Source organism: Marmota monax, unplaced genomic scaffold (genome assembly GCF_021218885.2).
Source record: "Marmota monax isolate L192 unplaced genomic scaffold, Marmota_monax_Labrador192_F-V1.1 WCK01_AAM20220418_F8-fsc00018, whole genome shotgun sequence".
Classification (NCBI taxonomy): domain Eukaryota; kingdom Metazoa; phylum Chordata; class Mammalia; order Rodentia; family Sciuridae; genus Marmota; species Marmota monax.
In genome coordinates, this window is record NW_026692201.1 from 5,880,555 (window position 1) to 5,905,639 (window position 25,085).

At 37.2% G+C, this 25,085-nt stretch overlaps 1 protein-coding gene across 1 annotated transcript in view; it reads right to left on the reverse strand.

Moving 5' to 3' along the window:
- Tbca (tubulin folding cofactor A) overlaps positions 1-23,728 on the reverse strand; it is a 73,693-nt gene extending 49,965 nt beyond the window's left edge. The window contains exon 1 of the mRNA XM_046427558.2: positions 23,570-23,728. Coding sequence (XP_046283514.1) covers positions 23,570-23,622 — 53 coding nt within the window. The 5' untranslated portion in view covers positions 23,623-23,728. The remainder of the gene's footprint in view (positions 1-23,569) is intronic.
- Between the last annotated feature and the right edge of the window lie 1,357 nt (positions 23,729-25,085).

Below are 25,085 nucleotides of genomic sequence, written 5' to 3' on the forward strand. Positions count from 1 at the left end.
AAATATAACATACTGATTCACATCTCCATGCTTTTATTCTTTAAGAACTGGGGACTGAACCCAGGACCTCATGCATACAAAGTATGGAAGGTAAGCATGTTACCACAGAGCTATAACACCCAGCCCACATCTTCATGCTTTTACACATATGGTTCTATTTAGAATGACTTCTATTCAGCTTCAAGATTCCATTCAAATGTTATCTTTGATAAGTCTTCACTAATCCTAGAGTAGTAATTCTCAAGAGACAATTTTGGCAATGTCTGGAGATAGTCTTGGTTGTCACAAATGTGCAAGGTAAGGGTGCTTCTGGTATCTAGCATGTACTTACTACTAAATACCACATTGCAGCTGGGTGTAGTGGCATACACCTGAAATCCCAGTGGCTCAGGAGGCTGAGGCAGGAGGACTGCAAGTTCAAAGCCAGCCTCAGCAACTTTGTGAGGCCCTGTCTCAAAATAAAAAAAGGACTGGGGAGTGGCTCAGTAGTAAAGCACCCCTGGGTTCAATTCTTGTTTCCAAAATAAATAAATAAAAATAAAATAAATACTACATTGCAAGAAACTACTATCCCTGCCCCTGACAAAGAACTAGACCAAAATATCCAAAATGCCAAGATTCAAAAAACCTGCCTTAGGCAATCTGTCATAACCTGATCTGGGCTCATAAAGCATTGTGTCCTTAATTATAGGACTTTTGACTTTCCCTAACACCATGAGCTATTAGAAAACAGAATGTATTATTCGTCTTTCAACATCCTATGACAACCCAATTTCATCCTTTTTGGAAATTTGTCAAGGTATAAAATGGTATAGCCAGGGCATTGGTGTCACTCAGTAGATGCTCTCATCCTAGCTGGACAACTTCCTAGCTGTGTATCTAGGCATATGACTTAAACATAACTTCTTTATCTGTAAAGTGGAAACCACTGCAACTGTATTATGAGGGTTAAATGATACATACATAAAGAGCTTAAATAATGAGTAGCACACAATGAAAGCTCAATAGGTTTCAAATAACATTGTTCCTCTACCTTTTTATGTTGCCAAAACAAGCAAAAGGAAAACAAAGGAGAGGCAGGAGGTAGTGAGAAGAGATTTTAGATGCAAAAAACGTTACTATTCAATAAATCAATTATTAAAGTGATTATCTTACCCTGTTCAGGATTTTTCTCATCACTCATTGGTTTCAAAGCAGTACTTGATAAATTAGAATTTATTTGTAATCCAAAATACTGTCTTTGCTACTAAAATAAGTTTAATTTTTGGTTGCAAATATAAGTATAGTTCAAATGAAGCATCACTAATTTCACAGTTTTATTCATAAAATAGGAAGACACTAGTTTGAATTCTCACAATGAGCACAAACCTGAACATCTGATATTAAGGAATACTTAACTAGGATATATCATGTGTTATGTGTTAAACAGCACTTATAAATGCTTTTAACTAAGAATTGGTGATGGTGTAACAATGTTACTTTGGATAAAAAATGAATAGCAAAGCTCTGGTGAATGGTGGTCAATATTTAGCATAGTACCTGACACTTAGATGGTCAATAACTAGCTGTTAAAATAAATCTAGTAAAGGAATCCTCAGACTTAAGAAAATTCATCACAGTCTAGACTGGTAGTAGTAGCAGTATCTGACAGAGAACAGTAATTCTCATCTCACATCTTTTCCCATCAAAATTGTTCAACTGTTTATTGGAAAATACTTTTCCCTTGGGAAGAAAGACAAAGATTCTCAAAAGTCATGGCAGCCACTTAAAACTTTTAGAAAGATGAGTTTTTGTATGTTTGTTCCTGGGGAAAGGATTAACTGTTGATGGCTTCAAGTTTATTGGTCACGTCTGTTCAAACGGCAGTAAAACTTCATATGAAAAGTGAATGAACCATTTTCATCCATTTGGTTCCCAACAGGGCCTTTCACCCTTTAGAAATATCTTCAACTTATCACTCAAGACATGTTTCACTGTTCCAATTATTTCTGATTTATAAAACCCAACGCAAGCAGGACCATTAAATTAAAATGTTATACTAAAATAATATGAAAAAAGAAGTTACTTTAACTTTTTAGGAAGCATCTATTTTGGGATAAGGAAAGATGGATTGGTACAATACTATGTACTTGATCTTTAAAAAACAAACAAACAAAAAAAACTTATCCTAGTAAAAAACAATGCCCCAGGATTACTTTTAAAGTTAATTACTACCATAAAATAAACTCAATTCCTATGCCTAAACCTGCTTTTTAGCTGTTAACTTGGTAGTAATAATAAAATGAACTGTACAAGGCAATCTCTCAAATAACAAAACATTTTGCTCATTTTTTCCCTAACTTTGAATAGGCATAATAAACAACTGAAGAGCATTCTGTGTATGTATACTTTTACTAGACCACTAAAAGTGTACTATTTGGACACAGATGAACACAGATTAGGTACTAAACTTATTTTCACTTTACAGAATTATCAAAGCCCCAAAATTGTGGTAAAGTCTTAATTTATCCAAATTATATACATTGCAATATTATTCCAACCAACATATTCTTCAACATTTACTTACATCATGCATTCTGCTTCTTCAAGACAAAATTGTTTTAAAAATTAAGTCAAAATTGTATTAGTGTTATATTTGGAATTACTATGAAAACAAAGTATTCAACATAAAGCAACTTTAAAGAAATACTACAGAAGAAACATAACTGAACAAAAATTTATTCTAATTACAAAATAAATAACAAAAATAATTAATTAATAACAAAAATATCATTCTAACTTTCAGGGCAATGATGAGAAAGTTTACTTATGATATCTTAAAGGAAAGTATACTTTTATAACTCTCCTCATGAAAATATATACTCCTATGAGTATAAAGATTTAAAATCTTTAAATATTTGATTTACATCTGAAAAATAATCTGTACTTACATTTTACAGATGATAGCACTGAAAATTTTTGAAAAAAATTCTGACCTTACTATGTAATTTAAAAAGCCAAATCTAACAAACCTAATTTTCACTACTTTTAACATACTCTTTGTGAAAATATATATTGTATTCCTCTCGTATCACTTTTAAAAAAAAATTTATCACAATAATCACCATATAGTATAAAATTATTTCTAATTATTTAAGTAGTTAAAAACTACATGGAATCTAAACATATACAGCAATTAGCATTCTTCAAAAGTATTCTGGAAAATGTAAGAGACCATAAGAATTAAATATAGTAGTGGCTATTAACAGTTCACTAATGTAACAAAAGCTTAGAAAAACGAATATAAAAGTGTTAGTCTTTCTTTAAAAGGCTAATGTCTATTAACAGCTTAAAACAGGGCACAGTAGGGGGTTAATATGTTGTTGTCTGAATCACTTTCATCAGTTTAAGTACCTATTAGTCCTTATTAGCAATGTGCTGGCAAGGTGCTATTGGTCTTTTAAAGTTTTGTCTGCTTCTTATTCTATTTGGCTAGAGAGATACTTTGGCAATAATGTTTGAAACATGAAGTTTAGATCTGTATATTTATTAGCTTTTAGAATTTTAAGTTTATACTTGTAAATGTTTTCTATTAAAACTATATTGAGAAGTAATTTAAATTGTTCAGCATACCTGTATGCCTAATTTGTTTTAATATGTGTGTTTGTTTTGAAACAGGGTCTCACTATATTGCCCAGACGGTCTTGAACTTCTGGCTCAAGTGATCCTCCTGCCTCAGGTTCCCTAGTGGCTGCAATTACAGGTGCAACACCATACCTGGCTTATCTTGTAATTTTAATAATATGTAAAGTACTCCCCAAAATTTCCCTAAAAGGGAGAAATCAAGATTAATTTCCTCAGAAGCTAAAGCAACTCACATGTAAATCCTCCTAAATAATATTACTAATGCAAAACTCTTTATTAAACTGACTTAGTTTCAAGAAAAACCAATGGTTAATCTTGGATATCAAAAGCTTACTATTTAAAAACTGAAATTCAAATGATCAAACGGCGCAGCAGGGGAGGGGGGGACCTACCTCAGGGTCAAAGTTTACTGCACTTAGTTTCAAGAACCAAACTTCGAATAAAATCTAAGACTTAAAAGAAAATAACAATTTATAACAGAAAAGTCATCCTGAGGAATCCATATCTGTAGACACAGTATGATTAGTAAGGTAGAAAGTTTCCCAATTCTGGCTTCACTAATAACTAGCTGCGTAATTGTAAGAAAAATAATTACCTACCTCTTTTGTTTGTTTATAGGGTAGAGAGGAACAGAGAATATGAAATTACATAAGAATCTCTAAAGGGTACCTCATCGGCTCCACAACTTAGCTTCAAAAAGAAAAGATTCAGAAGTGAATTCAATTTAAGCAGTTTAGATATCTACAGGCCTAAACTGTTCTTCTAAACTGTTCTTGTAATTTTTAATTATATAGAAAGTACTTTCTGTGCATGGAAATGGAAGGAGACCCTCAGAGTTATACAAAAGTACATACAAGAGGAAGTGAGGGGAAGGGGAAAAATAATAGAAGGGGGACAAACGAATGTCAGTAGAGGGGGCAGAGAGAGAAGAGAAGAGGGGAGGGGAGGGGAGGGGAGGGGAGGGGAGGGGAGGGGAGGGGAGGGGAGGGGAGGGGAGGGGAGGGGAGGGGGGATAGTAGAGGATAGGAAAGGCAGCAGAATACAACAGACACTAGTATGGCAATATGTAAATCAATGGATGTGTAACTGATGTGATTCTGCAATCTGTATATGGGGTAAAAATGGGAGCTCATAACCCACTTGAATCAAATTGTGAAATATGATATATCAAGAACTATGTAATGTTTTGAACAGCCAACAATAAAAAATTAAAAAAAAAAAAAAGAAAGTACTTTCCTTTAAAAACTAAACATACTTGGGTATTTCTTATGTTGTTTTATAGTTTAATTCTTTCCACTTATTAAACTGCATGTTAACAAAATTCTTTATTATTAGAATTATAAAAATAACTCTTTGAAGGGCCATTTGTCAATATCTCTCACATATATACACATATACCCTTGAGCTAGAAATTACACTTTTATGAATTTATTCTACAGATAAACCTGCATGTTAATAAAACTACACACATATAAGGACATTCACTGCAGCATTTTTCAAAGCAGCAAAATACTGGAAATAGAAAATGGCTTTTTTAAAAAATGTGGTATATCCATATAAAATACTTGGTAGCCATTCAAAGGAATGAGGCTATGTTGTTGTATGTTCTAAATGCTAAATGCAAAAAAAAAAAAAAAAAAGGGATGTGCAAAACAATGTCTACAGAGCAACTACCACATGCTCTAAAAGATATAAATGTAAATACTGTGCATGCACAAAATATCTGTGGAAGGACTCACACACCAAAGAGAAAAAAAAAAAAAAAAACAAATAATGATGTTGGCTCCAGAAAGGGAAAGCTGGGAGGAGAGTGGACAGAGTCATAAGACTCACGTTTCACCATGTATCTTTTTACACCTTTTGAATTGTGCCATATGTACATATTATCTATTCAAAATATTGTTCAAAAGTATTTCAAAATATGCTAAATTAAAGAGACATGAAGAATAAGACACCATTTCTGTCCTCAAGGAACTTCAAATGTCAGAGAGAATAAATTAATTCATTTTACAAATTATACCAATGTCTTTTTTGTGCCAGGCCTCTGGTGATGTGTCCTTGAGCTCATGGAGCTTATATCCTAGTGGACACTAATGTATAATCTGATGTTGGCTTGAAGAGTCTAGTTCAAGTAAAGCAATAATTAGAAGGCAGACCTCTCACAACCTCAATTTTTATAACCAGAAGTTAAAACAGTCCAGGTTCCCCCAAATAAGCAGCACAGAAAAAGGAGTAGTGATAGATGTAAGCAGAAGCTATCAGAAGAAGGAATAATAAGAGGCACATTAATGGCTGACAATATCTCATTGAACTAAGAGATGGAAAAAAATTTAAAGTAAATAAGATACCAAGTTATTATATAATATAGTTCAAGCATTCTCCAATTAAGGACTCAGTTATACTACAAAGATCTTTACTATAATGAGATTTTCAGGGATTTCAGTAGGCATTTTTTCCATAGGAAAATTGTTATACCTCTCATTAAGCTTCATAAACTGTCCCTCAAGAGCCTATTTAATCCGATTTAATATACTTCCTAATAAGCTATTGAACCACTGTTTTCAGAATATTGTAACTATCTAAAATAACTATGCTTCTAATAAGGAAAAAAATGCTGAATTTGAACTTTGATGCAAAGAACGACTCCTAATTACTGTAGTCCTTGCATTAAGTGGTGACTCTTCTAACTCCTAGAAGGCAAGGTGATTGGAAGAGAAGCAAGGATAGTGTTTGTGAGAATAAAAGGTTGGGATTCCAAAGCAAGATAGGTTTGCCTGCCCTTTCCTCCTCTTCTCTTTTTTCATTTCCCCTAATTGGAGAACTGGGTATAAGAATTAGGAGGGGGAGGGCTGAGGAAAGATAACATTTATATATTTTCCCTACTTCTGATAAAGAGGATCAGATCTCAACAGGACACTGAATCAGAGGGAAACTCAAGGATCAAAGCTAAGCCTAAAGCACAGCAGAATTTAATTTTTTTAAAGAAAGAGAAAGACAGAGTCTAGGGTTGTAGCTCAGTGATACAGTGCTTGCCCCTAGTTAAGTGTGAAGCACTGGGTTCAATCCTTAGCACCACATATAAATAAAATTACAAATAAAATAAAGGTAGCATGTCCATCTACAACTAAAAAAAAATATTAAACAGAGAGAGAGAGAGAGACAGACAGACAGACAGACAGACACACACACACACACACGAGGGAAGGAAGTAAACCCCCAGTAAGATCAGTCAAGGAAATTACTCCTTGTATCACACACAGGTCTATATAAATTAGGGATTATAGTAATTATATCAATTAATACTCTACTACAAGTAACTGTTTCAATTCAAGGAATTTAATCACTTTGGAGGTTTTTTTTTTTTTTTTTTAATTGTGATTGTTGTTTTTCTTTTGTTTTCTGTCTTATACAACTAAAATCTAGGGAAAACCTGACTTCAGTGTTGGCTGATCCATCAGTTCAAGAATATCATCAAGAATTTTCTTTTTAATCTCTTCATTCTGTGATCTATAATACAAAATACCAGATGTCCTTGTGCTAAAACAATTCTACCAGCCACAATCTGTTAAATGGAGAAAGTACTTCTGTCCCAGAATTGTAAGAAAAGGTTTAGAAATTCACCCTATTTAAGTCAACTTAAATCACATGGCCATCCAGTGTCAATGTCTATGACCAGAGAAATGGAGTATAGCTTTTAAAGTCAGAGGCCCACTCCTAAAGCCAAGAGTGAGGGAATTTCCTTCAAAGAATACAGACTATATATGTTGGGAAGAACAGTAGATACTAGAATGAAAATACAAATAGATATCAAAAGAAAAAAATATTGAAGAGGCAGCCAAAGAGTTCACTTAGAAGATATATATGCAATGAAGACAGAGTCATCACAAAATATTAAATACAACTGCTCATTTAAAAGATAAAAAATTAGTTGGGTATGGAGCATATGCCTGTAGGGCCAGATATTTGGAAGGCCGAAACAGGAGGATCATTTGAGCTCAGAAGTTTGAAACCAACCTTTCTCAAAAAAAAAAAAAAAAAAAGAGAGAAAGAAAGAAAGAAAATTACTAGAACAGAATATTGTTTTTACAAACAAATAAAAGCCAAAGTTAGCTCTTGGGATCACTTCATTTTAACCCACTACTTGAAATGCTGGAATGGTTTAAAAAAAAAAAAAAAACATGAAATTATCTTTTCTTCTTTTTGCAGTACTGGGGATTTAATGGGGGAGGGGGGCATTTTACCACTGAGCCACACCCATAGTCCTTTATATTTTTTTTATTTTGAGACAGGGTCTTACTATGTTGCCCAGGCTGGCTCAAATTTGCCATTCCCTTACCTCAGTCTCCCCAGTAGCTGGATTAAAAGCGTGCACCACTATACCCAGCTAAATATCAATTTTGAGACCTATGCATTTCCTAATTCTAACTGTATAGCTAAAAAAAGATATAAATAAATGACAATTAACAACTTGTTCTTGATTGTGGTAGTGGTACTGGAGACAAGTAAAGATTAAAGGTATATATGGCTGACAGATTTTAAACCTATAGTAGTGACAATTACAAAACCATATGGTATTAGGTTTAAAAAAATTATAACATTATCAATAAAGAATTCAATCTTGCTCTAGAAACGCTATGACAAACTTATGAAATTAAGGTATCATAAATTAGAATTAACAATAAGGAAAAGAACCATTTAAAAAGTGATATTGTTGACCTTCTTTGGCCTCAGATCCTAACCAACCCAGTGCCAGGAGAGTTTTCAGGACCCAGCATCTAGAGCTCCATCTAGAGGTCTCCCTCATCCCTGCCTTCCCACCCACCATATCTTGACTGAATGCATAATCCTGGAAATGGGTAGGGTTGTCTTTTCCAAAGATTGCCCTTTCTACCAAGTAAAACTCCCTGGTTGTCTAAGGTATATACACCATTCTACACAGGAGAGAAGGATATGACTAAGATAGGGCTAGAGTCGCACATCTTTTTCCTTTTGTTCTTTATCTTTAGGGATGCTTGTTTAAAAAGATAATCAAAATAATTTTCCAAAGATGGAAATTAAGCAAAAACAGTATTAGAGTAAAATTAAGAAGTATATCAAACATTATAAAAGATGTAGATAATAAAAGAAACTCTGATGCATGTAGTTGAGAATGTAAAAATGAAATAACCCCTTTGGAAAATAGTTTGGCACTGTTATGGACTGAATGTTTGTGTGTCCTCCCACCACCAATTCACAGTATCAGGATGTGGGGTCTTTGGTAAGGTGTAAGGTCATGAAGACAGTGCTCTTGTGAATGAAACTAGTGCCTTTATGAAAGAGATCCTAGAGAACTCTCTAGACCTCTTTCTACCATGTGAGGATAAAAGAAGACAGCAATCTGCAACCTGAACAGGTCTGCATCAGAACCCAACATTTTGGCACCCTGATCTCAAGACTTCCAGGCCCCAGAATCATGAGAAATAAATTTATTTTGTTTTAATTCACAATGGCACTTTGTTAGAGCAATCCAAACTGATTCAAATAGCATTACCTTATTAAGTGAACAACATGGTTTGGATATTAAATGTCCACCAAAGACTACTTATGTGTTGAAGGCTTAGTCCCTAGAAGATTGCACTATTGGGAGGTGGTAGAAATTTCAGATGGGGCCTAGACGAAGGAGTGGGTCACTGAGGTTGTACCCTTGCATTCATCTCACCATCCCTCCCTCCATCTCACCACCCCTCCCTCCCAGCAATGAGGTCAGCAGCTTTGCGTTGCCATGTGCTACTCACCATGATGTTCTTTCTACCTCACCACAGGCCCAAATTCAATAATCAAGTGACTATGAACTGAAAACCATGAGTCAAAATAAATCTTTCCTCCTCTAAGTTGATTTTTTTCCAGAAATTTCATGACAGTGAAGGAAAGCTGACTAATACAATGAAACATTCCATAGTTTATGACCCAACAATTACATTTCTAGGTATACATTCAAGAAAAACTTGCATATCATTACCAAAGACATGAATAAAATTGAATACAGAAACACAGTTAATAACTAGAACAATCCAAATGCTCTTCAACAAATGAATGGATAAATTGTAGCATTATCACACAGCAGAATATTATACAATAGTCAAAACACATATATTGTATCTACATGCAAAAATATGCCTGAATTTTACCAACATAACATTGAGTGAAAAATAATAAATCCCAAAAGATGCCCTTCTTATGTAGTAAAAAAGTAACTAAAACTAATAACATACATTTTAATAGTAAAGAAATGGTAGTATTTACTATTAAAAACCAAAAAGCAAGATAATAGTAAATATAAGATTAAAACAGTAGTTACCTTAGATGGAGGAAGTAGCACAAAATTAGGAAAGCACTAGGTAAGCTATTATCATTATTTTAGACTTTAAGATAGGTGATGGGGTTCCTATTATTAGTATATTACTTAAAAGTAGCTCAGTGGTTGAGTGCTGGGAGCCATTAGCCAAGTAGGTATGACAATTTCCTTGCCAGCGTACCCCATGTTGCTGACATGTTGCAGTGACATTGAATGTAAGTGACCTTGCTCAAGGACCAAGGCAGATTAGGGTGTTCCCGGTTTTAAGATAATCTTGTTTAGGGCGTTCCCAGTTTAGGTTCCAGGTTTAAGGTTTAAGATTATTCCTGCTGGGAATAGGGCGTATCCTGCTGCCTGAGTTCCCCTTGAGTTGTCACGGGATTCAGACAGTATATTTTTGGATATAGAAGCCCAGTGGAGGTGGATTTGGGCAGAGAACGCGGATTTGGGAGAGAACGTGGATTTCCCCAGAACGTGATTGTAGACGGCTGGTGTGAGTTCGGGAATAAAGAGTTGCTGTTTGAATCTACAAGCTGTGTGGTGGCTCGTGATTGTGTGCCCAGCCAGACTGCGGCATTTGTGCCCAGCCAGACTGCGGCATTTGGCGGCTCGTACGGGGAACTTCTGAAGCTTGGAGGTAAGTGAAATTGCTCGCCCCTGAGGAAGAGCGAAAGAATGGGTGACCAACTCAAAAAACAATGTGTTATTGTTTTGATTTATCTTGTTTTTGTTTCAAGCTGCCTATCCCTAGAAATTTCTCAGGCAAACTGGAAAAAATGGTTGACTAAAGGTTTGAAGTTTGTCGGCCCTGAGGAAGAGAAAATTGATACAACGATTTTTTATTCCGTTTTTGTTTCATTCAGTTTCGGCTTTGTTTTGTGCTATCTTATTGGGTTGCGTTATCTTTATAGTAGATTAGAAATTAGTAAAAAACAAACCGAAAAGATGTTAAGTAAATTGTTAGAGGTTCAGACCATGGAGAAAGACATTTTAGATCAAGCAAAAGAGAAGGTCTCTCGAGCTAGTCAGACAGAGGAAGAAAATTTAAAGGAAAAGGGGTTGTTAGGAAAAAGGCCACAACAGGAGGCTGTTACTAACTCCATTTTATCACAAGAGGGCGTAATTCAACCAACAGCCCCACCGATGGAGACAGCTGAGTGGCCCTCAAACCCCGTAGTTGATAAATGGGATCCTGAGACAGGACCTCAAAGATTAGCATGCCCTGTACTTGAACAGGCAGGAGGGCAGCGAATTCACCGTGCTTTAGATTTTAAAACAGTGAAGCAGTTAAAGGAGGCTGTAACAACCTATGGTCCCCAAGCTCCCTTCACGGTAAGCATGGTTGAGTCCATTACTAACTTGGACATGACGCCAGCAGATTGGGCTAGCATGTGTAAATCTGTACTAAATGGAGGACAATATTTGTTATGGAAGGTTGCCAATGAGGAATTTTGCACGGAGACAGCTAGGCGAAATGCAGCAGCCGGTTACCCTCAAAGAAATCTAGATATGTTGTTAGGAAAAGGACCTTATGAGGGTCAACGGCAACAAATTGAATATGATCCTGCTATGTATGCACAAATTGCTGCAGACGCAGTTAGGGCATGGAAGACTTTACAAGGACATGGAGATTTACAAGGTCAGCTATCTAAGGTAATACAGAGAGCTAATGAACCTTACGCTGACTTTGTAGATAGGCTAATTCAAACGGCTGCCAAAATTTTTGGGGATACAGAACAAGCAATGCCATTAATAAAACAACTGGCTTATGACCAAGCAAATCGTTGCTGCAGAGAGGTTATTAGACCATGGAGACATGAAGATTTAAACACATATATCAAATTATGTAGAGATATTAATGAACAAGGACAAGTCTTGGCAGCTGCAGTACAACAGGCTTTAGATGCCAGGCCAAAAACATGCTATGATTGTGAACAAACAGGACATTTTAAAAGGAATTGCCCCATAGGAGGAGGGTTTAACAAAAGTAGGTATCAAAGGAATAGAATACCAGGTATTTGCCCACGATGCCGTAGAGGGAGACATTGGGCTAATGAATGCCGTTCTCAAACCACCATAGAAGGTACTCCCTTATCAAAAAACGGACAAAGACCAGGTATTTATCCACGATATCGTGGAGAAAGGCATCAGGCTCCATTGCCAAAAAACGGACAGGGGGGCCCAATGCTCCGGGGCCCACAACCACAAATATACGGGGCAGTGGAGGATCCCAGCAACACCATCAGGGTAGTGCCCAGGACACATTGTCCATTAAATCCCTCATCAGACAAACCCAAGGGAGCGCAGGGTTGGACATCTGTGCCTCTGCCAGAGCAGTATTAACTCCAGAGATGGGAGTTCAAATCATTCCCACAGGAGTAAAAGGACCTCTTCCCCAAGGAACAGTAGGCTTATTACTGGGACGTAGTTCATCTACATTAAAAGGACTTATGATAAGTCCTGGGGTAATTGATCCCGATTATGTAGGTGAAATAAAAATTATAGCTAGTTCTCCAAGAGGTATATCAGTAATTTCACCTGGAGATAGAATAGCACAGTTGTTAATAATACCCAGCCTACATAATAAATTTCCTAGTCATAGTGTAGAAAGAGGTTCCAGGGGATTAGGCTCCACAGGTGTAGATTGGGCTATGTTGTCTTTAAATTTAGATTCTCGCCCAATGCTAAAACTAAATATTCAAGGTCATGAGTTTAATGGGCTACTGGACACAGGAGCTGACCTTAGCATCATATCTCGTCAAGAATGGCCAAAACATTGGCCATTACAACAAGCCACTCAAACGCTTCGAGGCCTAGGAGTGGCGACTAATCCCCATAGAAGTTCTATGATATTAGATTGGAAGGATCCTGAAGGATGTGAAGGAACTATACAGCCATATGTATTGGATCATCTTCCTATAAATTTGTGGGGACGAGATGTCCTAGATCAATTAGGTTTGACGTTAACAAATAATATCAATCCTAATGTGCCCACTACTAGAGCTAGACAAGGCTTTAGGAAAGAAAAAAGATTAGGAAAACAAGGGCAAGGTATAGCAGCACCAGTACAAATAGATCAAGGAACAGACAGACATGGGTTGGATTTTCAGAAAGGGCCACTGAGACAATCAAAATTACTTGGAAATCAGAAAGACCAGTGTGGGTTCCTCAGTGGCCCCTGACTAAAGAAAAGATACAAGTAGCCCATGATCTGGTCAAACAACAATTAACGGAAGGACATATACAACCTTCCATATCTCCCCATAATACTCCCATTTTTGTCATCAAAAAGAAATCTGGTAAATGGAGATTATTGCAAGATTTAAGAGCCATTAATAATGAGATGGTTGTTATGGGACCTGCTCAATCAGGGATTCCTCAATTGTCTGCTTTGCCAAAAACCTGGCATGTTTTAGCTATAGATATTAAAGATTGTTTTTTTTCAATTCCAATTCATCCCGAGGATAGTCCACGTTTTGCATTTACTATCCCTGCATTAAATCATGAAGGTCCTGATCAGAGATATGAATGGAAAGTACTCCCTCAAGGGATGGCTAACAGTCCAACTATGTGTCAAATATATGTTAACAAAGCAATCCAGCCACTTAGAAATCAAAATCCTGAACTACAAATATTTCACTATATGGATGATGTATTATTGGCACATAAAGATAAAAACATATTGCTGGAATGTTATGCCACACTTACAAACTTATTAAAAAATTATAATCTAGAGATAGCAATAGATAAAGTACAATTAAATTTTCCAATTAATTATTTAGGAGTTCTATTATCCTCAACCATGGTCCGTCCACCAAAAATTCAAATACGAGTAGATCAACTCAAATCACTTAACGACTTTCAAAAGTTATTGGGAGACATAAATTGGATAAGGCCTTATCTAGGTATACCAACAGGAGAATTGGGACCTTTATTTGATATTCTAAAAGGTCCATCAGATCCAAATTCACCCCGCATGTTAACTCCTAAAGCAAGAAAGGCATTAAAAATTATTGAAACATATATGGAAAACATACATTTGGATAGAATTGATATAAGTTTGCCTTTATTATTTATTGTACTACCAACAAAAAATATTCCTACAGGAGTATTTTGGCAAGAAGGTCCATTATTGTGGATACATTTATCTTATTCTCCTAACACTATTCTTACTAGGTATCCTGAGGCTGTAGGACAATTAATACTCAAAGGAATAAAAGCAGCGAAGGGAGTGTTTGGAATTTCTCCCAATAAAATTATTACTCCATATACTATGGATCAAATTGATGAGTTAGCTAATGAGTTAAATACTTGGGCAATAATCATGTGTAAATCTAATGTTTCATTTGATAATCATTTACCATCTAATCCTTTGTTGTCTTTTTGGTCTAAGCATCCTGTAGTTTTTCCTAAAATGACAAGAAAAACACCTATCATGAATGCTCCAAATATATTCACTGATGGGTCAAATAATGGTACAGCAGCAGTAGTTACCCCTGATCAAACTTTTACATTTTTAGTACCCAAACAATCAGCTCAAAAGGTAGAGCTTAATGCAGTTTTACAAGCTTTTTTGATGTTTAAAGATTCTGTATTTAATTTATTTTCTGATAGTCAGTATGTAGTTAATGCTATAGTATCTCTTGAAGATGCTGGTAGGATTTCCCCTTCTTCTACTGTTTTCTCTTTGTTTTCCACTATACAAAGTCTAATCTGGGACAGAAAAGATCCATTCTTTATAGGACATATTAGGGCACATACAGGATTGCCTGGAGCCCTTAGTTTAGGCAATGATTTAGCAGATAAAACTACACATGACATACATATTTTCTCTACATTTGAAGAAGCTACAAATTTTCATAAAAGGTTTCATGTTAATGCTAATACTTTACAAAAGCGTTTTAAAATAACTAAGGAACAAGCCAGACATATAATAAAACAATGTCAAAATTGTGTGACATTTTTACCACAAGTTAATCTTGAAGTCAATCCTAGAGGACTGATACCTAACCATATTTGGCAGATGGACGTCACACACTTGCCAGAATTTGGAAAATTAAAATATTTACACGTTACAGTCGATACTTCTTCTGGATTTTTGATGGGCTCCCTTCATGCCGGAGAAAAAACTAAAGATGTTATAGCTCATTGCTTACAAAATTTTGCCACTGTGGGCGTTCCTAAACAGTTAAAAACCGATAATGGTCCTGGCTATACCTCTACCTCTTTTAAACAATTTTGCTCATCATTTGGTATTACTCATATAACAGGAATCCCATACAATCCACAGGGACAAGGCATAGTTGAAAGAGCTCATCAAACTATTAAAACATACTTATTAAAGCAAAAAGAGGGAATTGGAAGGGGGTATATATCCCCCAAAGATAAACTTAAAATAACGCTTTTTACTCTAAACTTTTTAAATTTGGATTCATCAGGACTTAGTGCTGCGGAAAGGCATATGTATCCAAAAAATGTACATAAGCCTAAAGTACTTTGGAAAGATATTCTAACAGGACAATGGAAAGGTCCTGACCCAGTGATTGTCTGGAGTCGGGGGTCTGTTTGTGTTTTTCCACAGGGAGAACAGCAGCCCATTTGGATTCCAGAGAGATTAACTAAAACAGTTTCTACAGATCGAAAAGAAGATGATTTGACTCAAATCCATAACAGCTGATATCCAGAACTCCAGCTTGGCCATTCTTACATCTGCGACAGTGATTAACCAGGATGCTTTTTTCAATAGCTATTTTATTATTGCATTTTTCCACATCATAAGGTTCTATTTTTATTTTTTGAGCTCATACAAACCTAGGTTAATGTTTTTCTGATCAGTTTTATTTTTTGACTGTGGAGTTTTTAAACATTGCAATGGAGATTTCACCTAGGTAAAGCTACAAGGCCTTTACTATTTTCTTATGTGTTGTACGTTTGTGTACACTCTTGTGTTTTGTGTTGTATGTCTGTATGTGCGTATGTCCATATTTCTTATATGAGGAGCGCTCATGAAAAAATGGATCCGAATTATTATTATTTTTTTTATTCACGTGATTTAAATGGTTTAATTTAAATTATGTAAACAGCTGTTAAGGATTGTTTTTAAAGGTGGTTAACAGATCTGTTTGTTTACTAATTTAAATTAGGTAAAAAGCTGTTAAGGATTGTTTTTAAAGTAGGTTAACAGATCTGTTTGTTTACTTTCACCTTTCCTTTTCATTATATTTAATAATTCTTTTCAGGATAATGTCTCTTTAGCATCATTGCCAGAATTCCTATCTCCATCCCAGTGCCGGTGAAGAACTCAACAAGTAATGCTCAATCAAAGAGTCAACTTACTTTGGGAGGAAACGGATTTTGGAAGGAAATGGACATATTGATAGATTCCTCTGCTTTGAACTGCTTGCAGAACTTGCCTGGACTATGTAACTATCGTTTGGTGCAGCGAATTGTGGTAATGCTGGCATATCTTTGCTGATGGTGTCACCAGTGATGCAATTTTTCCCAAGGAGCCGTCAATTGGCTTGGTTTCGTGGCATTTCTGTATCCTCCTCCCTTCTGCTAGTGATGGTCTAAAATTTGGGGGCCAATGGCTTATGCTGGACCGGTAGTCAGTGACGGGTATGATCCAATTGCAATGGTATCAACCTAAGACAGGAGGCTGACGCCTAAAGGTCAGTTTTCCGATGACGGGTAAGAACCATATGTTGAATTGGACAACCTACCAGGCATGGTCCATAAGCCACATTAACCTCACTCCCCCACTGGCACCAAGGCCAAATTTGGGGGCCAACAGAGGTGAGGCAAAGAACCTCACCCCCCCACTGGTGCATAGACCAATCCACAAGTATGGCTGTATGCTGGACCGGTAGTCAGTGACGGGTATGATTCAATTGCAGTGGTATCAACCTAAGACAGGAGGCTGACGCCTAAAGGTCAGTTTTCCGATGACGGGTAAGAACCATATGTTGAATTGGACAACCTACCAGGCACGGTCCTTAAGCCACATTGCTTGTTGTTTAATTAATCAGAAGGGGGGAGATGCTGGGAGCCATTAGCCAAGTAGGTATGACAATTTCCTTGCCAGCGTACCCCATGTTGCTGACATGTTGCAGTGACATTGAATGTAAGTGACCTTGCTCAAGGACCAAGGCAGATTAGGGTGTTCCCGGTTTTAAGATAATCTTGTTTAGGGCGTTCCCAGTTTAGGTTCCAGGTTTAAGGTTTAAGATTATTCCTGCTGGGAATAGGGCGTATCCTGCTGCCTGAGTTCCCCTTGAGTTGTCACGGGATTCAGACAGTATATTTTTGGATATAGAAGCCCAGTGGAGGTGGATTTGGGCAGAGAACGCGGATTTGGGAGAGAACGTGGATTTCCCCAGAACGTGATTGTAGACGGCTGGTGTGAGTTCGGGAATAAAGAGTTGCTGTTTGAATCTACAAGCTGTGTGGTGGCTCGTGATTGTGTGCCCAGCCAGACTGCGGCATTTGTGCCCAGCCAGACTGCGGCAGTTGAGCACTTGCCCAGCATACACAAAGCCTTGGGTTCCATCCTCAGCACCATTTAAATAAAAATATGTAAAAAACCCAGTCAAATAACAAACAAAAGAAGGCTTTTCATGAACCAATAAATCTTTGTTCACCTGTTTTAAAAACAGTTTTTTAAAAAGTTTTTAGTGGGCTGGAGTTGTGGCTCAGTGGTAGAGTACTTGCCTAACACATGTGAGGCACTAGATTCAACACCACATAAATAAACAAAATAAAGGTATTGTGTCCATGTACAACTAAAAAAAAAAAAGTTTGCAGTGCTATTCTTCCTAATTATAGAAGGAAAAAACCTGACTTACGGAAAAGTTCAGAGTAATTTGGTCAAACAAGTATATATTTGGGGAAATTTTTTCCCATAAATGTGCCTTAAGAATTAATTTTAGCACTTTTAGGGATAAGTCTCAGCTAATGGGAAAATGTATATGTGAAATATTTTACTTACCAATAACAAAGTATTAGAGTGATTTTTTATCTTCTGTTAGAACCAAAAAATTCAAAATTCTCTGCTTCCATGTTTCATATTACCCAAGAGTCATTGCTAGTCATTCTAGTTTAAATTCTACATTCTAAACAAGAAAACATATTGCTTGGTCGTGGATCTTGATTCTATGCTCAGTCATGAGAGCTTTAGTTTTCTCCCTTTCCAGCTAGAAGAGACATCTGATTGCCTCTTGGTATAGCTCTTGAGAGTCAATGCTTGCCAAGTAATTGGTACAATGTAGTAAAGAGCTGATCATCTGCTACTCACTGTGATACTACCTCTGACCACCACTTTGGAACTGGATACATTACAGAAATTTCAAAAAGAGCAAGCTAAGAAGTTGGTCATTCTGGCTGAATGTACTCTAATTCAAAATAAAGGGGTATGAGTACAAGAAAAGATATAATTAGAAAAGCTTTGGGAAATAAATTATAAAGCAATGTCCTTAACTTTTTCTTATATTGTTTACCATATTTCCACCCACCTTTTTTTTTTTTTTTTGGTAGTGGGGCTTGAACCCTGGAGTGTTCTACCTCTCAGCTAAATCCCCAGTCCTTGCTATCTATCTATCTATCTATTTAGAGACCGGGTCTCACTAAGTTGCTGAGATTAGCCTATAACTTGTGAATCTCTTGCCTCAGTCTCTTGAATTCTGAGGTTACAGGTCTGCACCACTGCGCCCTATCCATCACTACTTTAAATACAGGAAGTAAATAAACAGCTAAAGCTAAGGGGAAATAAATTTAGGTTTACCTAGTATAGGTGTCATTTACATTTTTCACTTTATATGTCAGTATAATACATACTGAACTAATATTGGAGATATTATATATCTTTTATGTTGATTTTAATTCCTCCTACAGTGTAGTGTGTATGTTTGCGTGTATAAGCCATACCCAGTTCTATACCAGAAGTGTACGTATAAACACACTTGGGAAGATGCCACAGTTTGGGAACAGGGCTTGCTTTATTAAAAAAAAAAAAAAAAAAATCAATACAATTTCCCCACAGGTTCATGATGTAAAATTCTATAATCAAGGCTTGTAGATTTGTAATTATGGTATGTCAGCTACATTTAAACAAGAGTGTTAAAAGATTGTTAAAGTTAAACTAACACAATTGCAGTGTGAATTGTCCTAGTCTCACTCTAATCTACTGGTGTCACTTTCATTTAATCAGAGGAAAACTATGGGCCAATGTCAGTGCTATTTCCAATGCCCTAACATTCTTTGTTCACATTGGATTTTAAACCATTACCAATATAAAATAGCTATAAAAAGATATATATAAGAAAGTATTTTTAATCAATTCATCCTGTAGTGGGCTAGTACAGCAGGCTTTATTCACAGTAAGTTAGCTTTTATAAAAAGTTATTAAGCAACCATTTATGTTAAATGGATGAAAGCAGTTTTTTTTCCCCCTTGCAGAAGAATTTCTTGAATTTACCACAAGCTAATAACAAACTAAACTTCTTTCACAAACACAAATCCTACTTGGAAACCCATAGTGAACATAAGTCATTTAGCTATAATACCACATCAACATTTAGAAAACATCAATTCTTTTTTGGCTTAAAACAGATAGGAAACATCAATTCCTTATTTTCTTCCACCTCAGTGACATTACTTTCTAAATCATTACTACAGAAAAGGCTATTCTGGTGATAATTCATATTTATACCATACATTTAAGGTTTTTCAGTTTTTGATTGATTGATTGATACCAGGGATTGAACCCAGGGGTGCTTACCAGCTGAGCCACATCCTCAGCCCCCTTTTAAATTTGGAGACAGGTCTCGCTAAGTTACTGAGGCTGCCTTGAACTTTTGATCCTCCTGCCTCAGTCTCCCAAGTTGCTCGGATTATAGACATGTGCACCCAGCTACATTTAAATTTTAAGTATGGCCCAATGCACAACTCACAGTTGTACTACCAACAAATAGCCTCCATACAAATCAAAGCACCCAAAAAATAGAACCATTCGAGCTAGTTACAAAAGAAGTAGACAATCATCCTGGTTTGCCTGGGACTTTTCCAACTTTAGAACTTAATGTTTCACATCTTGGGAAAACCCCCTCAGTTCCAAGAAAATTAGGACAACTGATGTCACCTAGATATTATTAAAAACAAACAATCAAGTTTCAGATTTTAGAGTTTTTTCAGATTTTTGGAATATTTCCACAGACTTTACAAGTTGAGCTTTCCTAACCCAGAAACCAAAAAATGCTCCAAAATCCAACACTTTTTGAGTGTCATGTTGGCACTCAAAATGTTTTGGATTTCAGAGAATTTCAAAATTTTCAATTAGAGATGCTCAATTTGTACCCATGAGTTATATGTTAACAAAAGTTACTGCTCAAAGAAACTTTGTATAATTCCCCATTGGGACTATAGTGCACATATCTCTGATTTTACAGTCAGAATTAGCCCTCAAAAAAAGAATCCTGCTGCTGGGAGAATACTTAAGGAGCTCTGTGGGCCAGACGCTCAGCATCAGGCCAGTCTCACTGCTGTTCAACTCTCCTCTCATAAGTCACTCATAAGAAAATGAGACTTTTTCCTTATTACTAGTGACCTAATTTCTGTCTTGAAACCCATTTCCAGAGATCAGATCCTTTGCTTTTTTACTGTAAAAGGTAACAAAATTTCTCAAGGACCAGGGCACTGTGAAGCTTCAACCAATTTTTCTAACTTCTACCTAAAATACTATTTCTACTTTCCTTTCTAACATGGACTCTATTACTCATCCTTCTATCTCCTTGATGGCAAACACCACCACCGCCGACGCCACCACCACTATCTTATTCATTCATTCACTCATTCCTTCATTGGGTTATCTCCTCACACTCAACCCACCTGTCCTGTTCTAACAGACTGGGTTAGACACTAAACTCTAAGAACCAATTCTTTCTCCTATGACCTACTCAACTGAACTCTAGCACAAATACTTGATTTTTTCCCACTTTCTTTCTCTTTTTGGCAGTCCTAGGGATTGAACCTAACCCTCACACATGCAAGGTAAGCACTCCAACATTGAACTACATTCCCAGCCCTCTAAATTTTAAATTCCAGTGGCTCTCAACTTCTGGAGATAAAACTAAAGGAGCTAGGGGATATAATTGATGACTTCAAATTTCTTCTAACAAATAAAAGTTGTAACTTCTGAAGAGAAATGAGACCACAGTAAAGGAATAGTTGAGCAAAAAAAAAGGTTATTGAGAACAAAAGCTAGTTTTTAGAACATTGCTTTAAAAACTAAAGAAGAGCAGAATCACTTTGATCAAGAACATGTCTGAATTGTGAAACTAATGTCAAAAAGTCTTTGAAACTAGATTTGGAGGAAGGGGGGGAAAGCATACTTTCAAAACACCTTTTATTATGGAAAATATTAAGTATATGTACTGAAGAATATAAAGAAGGCCCAAGAATTATTAGTAAATTGTCAAATCTGCCTCATCTATTTTTTTTTTCTCTAGTGATATAAAATGTAGGTTTTTAAAAACAGGATGCTAAGGCAGAAGATGGAAAAAGCCATAGTAAAATAATTTTCAGGAGAAAAATAAGAGCAATAATATTTATGGATTCAAATTGTTCTGATCTAACCATCTAAGTGGCAAAATGAGTAACATAGAACTAAAACAGAAATTTTATGTTTAGAAAAAAAATTCATCACATTTTATAATACATAAGGGACTACACCAAAATGTCAACAGAAAAACCATGAAATAAATGTATGATAGACATTTCCATTAATTTATAAGCAATTTGAGATTATGGCAAATTATGAAAGGGTTTCACAAAAAATGATAAATTTATTGAAGTACAATGTATGCCAAAAGTAAAGTTTGATAATGTTCTATTATTGAAAATAAACTGAAAAGAAAACTGTTTCCAAACAGTTTATATAAGTGCTTGAGAATTCACCATCATCTAAATGTGTTTTCTTTAGAAAATATATATATAAACTACTTGAACTGAATACTTTTATAGATAAATCCTTAGGATGAGAAATGTCAAGGTCATATAGGAAATTAATGGGAAACCACCATTACAAGCCATTTCTCATGATTTCCAATCCAAAGAATTCTCCAATTACCCTGGTACTTCTGCCAGATATACTAAAAGGACATAACCAAAGTAAGTCTAAAGAGCAGAACTCTGGGTGAGGTGATGGTGTGAAGTACTTATATTTTCATATATACATCTCAAATTTCCTCCTATTATCACAAATTTTAATACTCTTCATTAAGGCATAATAGCTTAAAGTAGAAAGCTGTAGATCAGAAATCTTGTTTCATTTCTTTGCTTTACTACTAACTTGCAGTGTGACTTTGGACAAGTTTGGTTTCTTTTTTCAAACTTCATTAAACCTCAGTTTCTCATCTATAAGATAGGAATAGAGTATATTCATTAACATTTACTAGCCACTGGCTATTTGTCACACACTGAATTAAACAGTATAGCAGACATTTCTTGCAAGCACTGCATGACATGGGTACCTATTTTACAAACGAGGTAAGAGAAGCATAGTGCAAAGTGATATATTCCAGAGCACACAATAAAGGGCAGAATCAAAATCTGAACCCAAGCGGTCTCCTTTCCGAAAAGGGAAAGCATTTAAACCGTTCACACTATCACCTTATTGTCTTAGTAATAAGGAAAGTTTCCAGGTGTGTGATGATATGCTAAAACTGAGAGACAATATCTTAGAAAGTGAACTTATTCTCTTCTGCCTTGTCCTAATCTGATGGAAATATCAATAAACTGAGGAAAGGTGGGGGCAACAGGAAGAAACCAGATGGCTATCAGACAAATAACCTACTCCAACAGAGGCTGTTTATCTTTTCTCTTGGAATAATCAGTTTGATCTTCTTGAAACTGAACAATAAAAGTTTAATGCGCACTGAAGTGTCTACCAGCAGTAGGGATTAGAATAAATTACAAGACTGCCCTACCCATGACAGTGACTTAACCTGCATCCCACAAGCTCCAGGGTAACCTCTGGGAGAGCGGAAAGGAGACAGGTAGGCCATATAAGTTTGCAGGGTATGCTGGCCATTCATTCCCCAGTTCTCAAAGTCTGCGAGTCTCGCCAGCCATGTTAGGAAGGCTCCACCACGGCCTCTTTATAATGATGCCCTGGCTTTCGGCGTGCCTATAAACTTCAGAATCTGCTTTCGAGTCCGCGTGAGGACCAGAAATCGACAGGGTCCGCTTTCCCACTAGCAGGGAGCTGCTGGGCGCCGGCGCACAGAGGTTGCGGACCAAGGCCCAGCCCGCCCTCCCGCTCCAGGCCGCGGCCCTCACCCCAGACCCGGCGCCGAGGGGCGGGGCCGCGGCGGACCCCCGCCGCCACCCGGACGGCTTTGCCGAGGAGCTGCTAGGAAAGGGGAGTGCCGCGATCCGCGGGCTCCAGCTTCGGCGCGCCCCGCTCAGTCCCCGTCGGTCCCCGCCCGCCCGCCGCCGAGCCCAGCTGAGGCCTGGAGCCTGGCGCTGGTCTCGGGCCTGCGCTAGGCCCGGCCTCTCGAGCCGCCCTGAGGCCAGTAAGAGGAGGCGCAGGCGGCTGCGCCGCTCGCGGCTCCTTACCGCTTCACTACGCCGGTCTTGATCTTGATCTGCCTCACGCGAGGATCGGCCATGGTCCCTTGAGCGCTGTAGGAAGGAGGGGCGGAGATCCTGAGTAACAGTGGAGGGCGATGGCGCGGGGGAGGCGGTTTTGTTGCCGTAGGCCCGCACGCATGCGCAGGCCGGCGCGGCCCGGAGGCCTGGCAGTCGCGTAGCCGGGCCACACCTGTGGGGCTTGAGCCCAAACCTCTAGCACCTGGTTGGCATCGCGCTGCGCGCACTGTCCCTGCCGCCACCCTTTACCTCCTCATGGAACCCTCACTCTCCTCTCTCGGACAGCCTTCCTTTTAGCGCTTGGACAGACCTCTGAGTTTAGACAAAAGTTACACTTTTTCGTGTCTCACAGCCTGGCCTTTGTGAGAAACTTTGGTCTGTCCCCGAGAGAAATTGGTTTGTCCCGGGATGTTGCTTTGCACGGTTATCTGCTTAATAGAGAAACCTAAAAACTATTAAGGATACTTTCGATTTCATTCTCTGATGTCAAATGGGGCCAAGTGCTGTATGTTTAATGAAATAAACACCATCATGCACTCAATAATGTGTGTTTGTGTGTGTCTTACCTTTTACTTAACATCTCTGCTTGTAGAAATTTCTGTAGATAATGTGACTTGCCAAGTAAATGACTGTAGGACTTCTTCAAATAATCACCACTTCTACATTTTTTTTTTAAATGAGCTCCGGACAATGGTGAGAGAGCCTGAAAAACTTAAGTCTTTTCATTTATAGTTCAAATATACACTATATTGCCACCTTTCGAGTTGTCACTTAAATACAGACAATATTCCAGGAGTCTTACATTGAGTCTGCATGCCATAGCTTTCTAAAAGAGAACGTGATTCACGTTCTACTATATCTTAACGCGTGCGGCATACGAAAGCTTGAGCTTTGTGGTCAGACAAACCGACCTACATTAGGGGTTCCACACTTCAGTGGCTGTATGACACTGGCACTTATGCTGTTAAACTTTCTGCTGACCCACTTCCTCATACGCAGAATGAAAATAGTAATGCCCACTTTACAGAGTATGTATGTTGGTTAAAGCATTTAGGTCAGTATATGAGGCATAGTAGATGCTCCACAACTTTTGATTGTTTTATATTTTCAAAAATATGTCTGTGGCATAAAATGAGATACACATTTGATCTCTTACCCTAAAAGTACAAACTGCACTATCTTAACCTATAGACTAAAGCATACATTATAGAACACACAGACACAGATAAATTTGAGGCAAACATCTGTTCTCCACTTCCTGCTGGAGTTCCCCAACGAATGCAGGGTAGAGCTTCCTTTGTTTTTTCTGGGTACCATCCCTCAAAGGTATCCACATAACTGTCATTACCCTTTCCAACACTTAATTCACTCATTCTCACTTTCACACCAGGCTATGGAAAGCCCTTCTATCCTGCCAGTATAAGACTGTTTATTTAAATCCAGGATTGCTGCAGTCTGGCTGGGTGCGATTGAGGAGCCACTT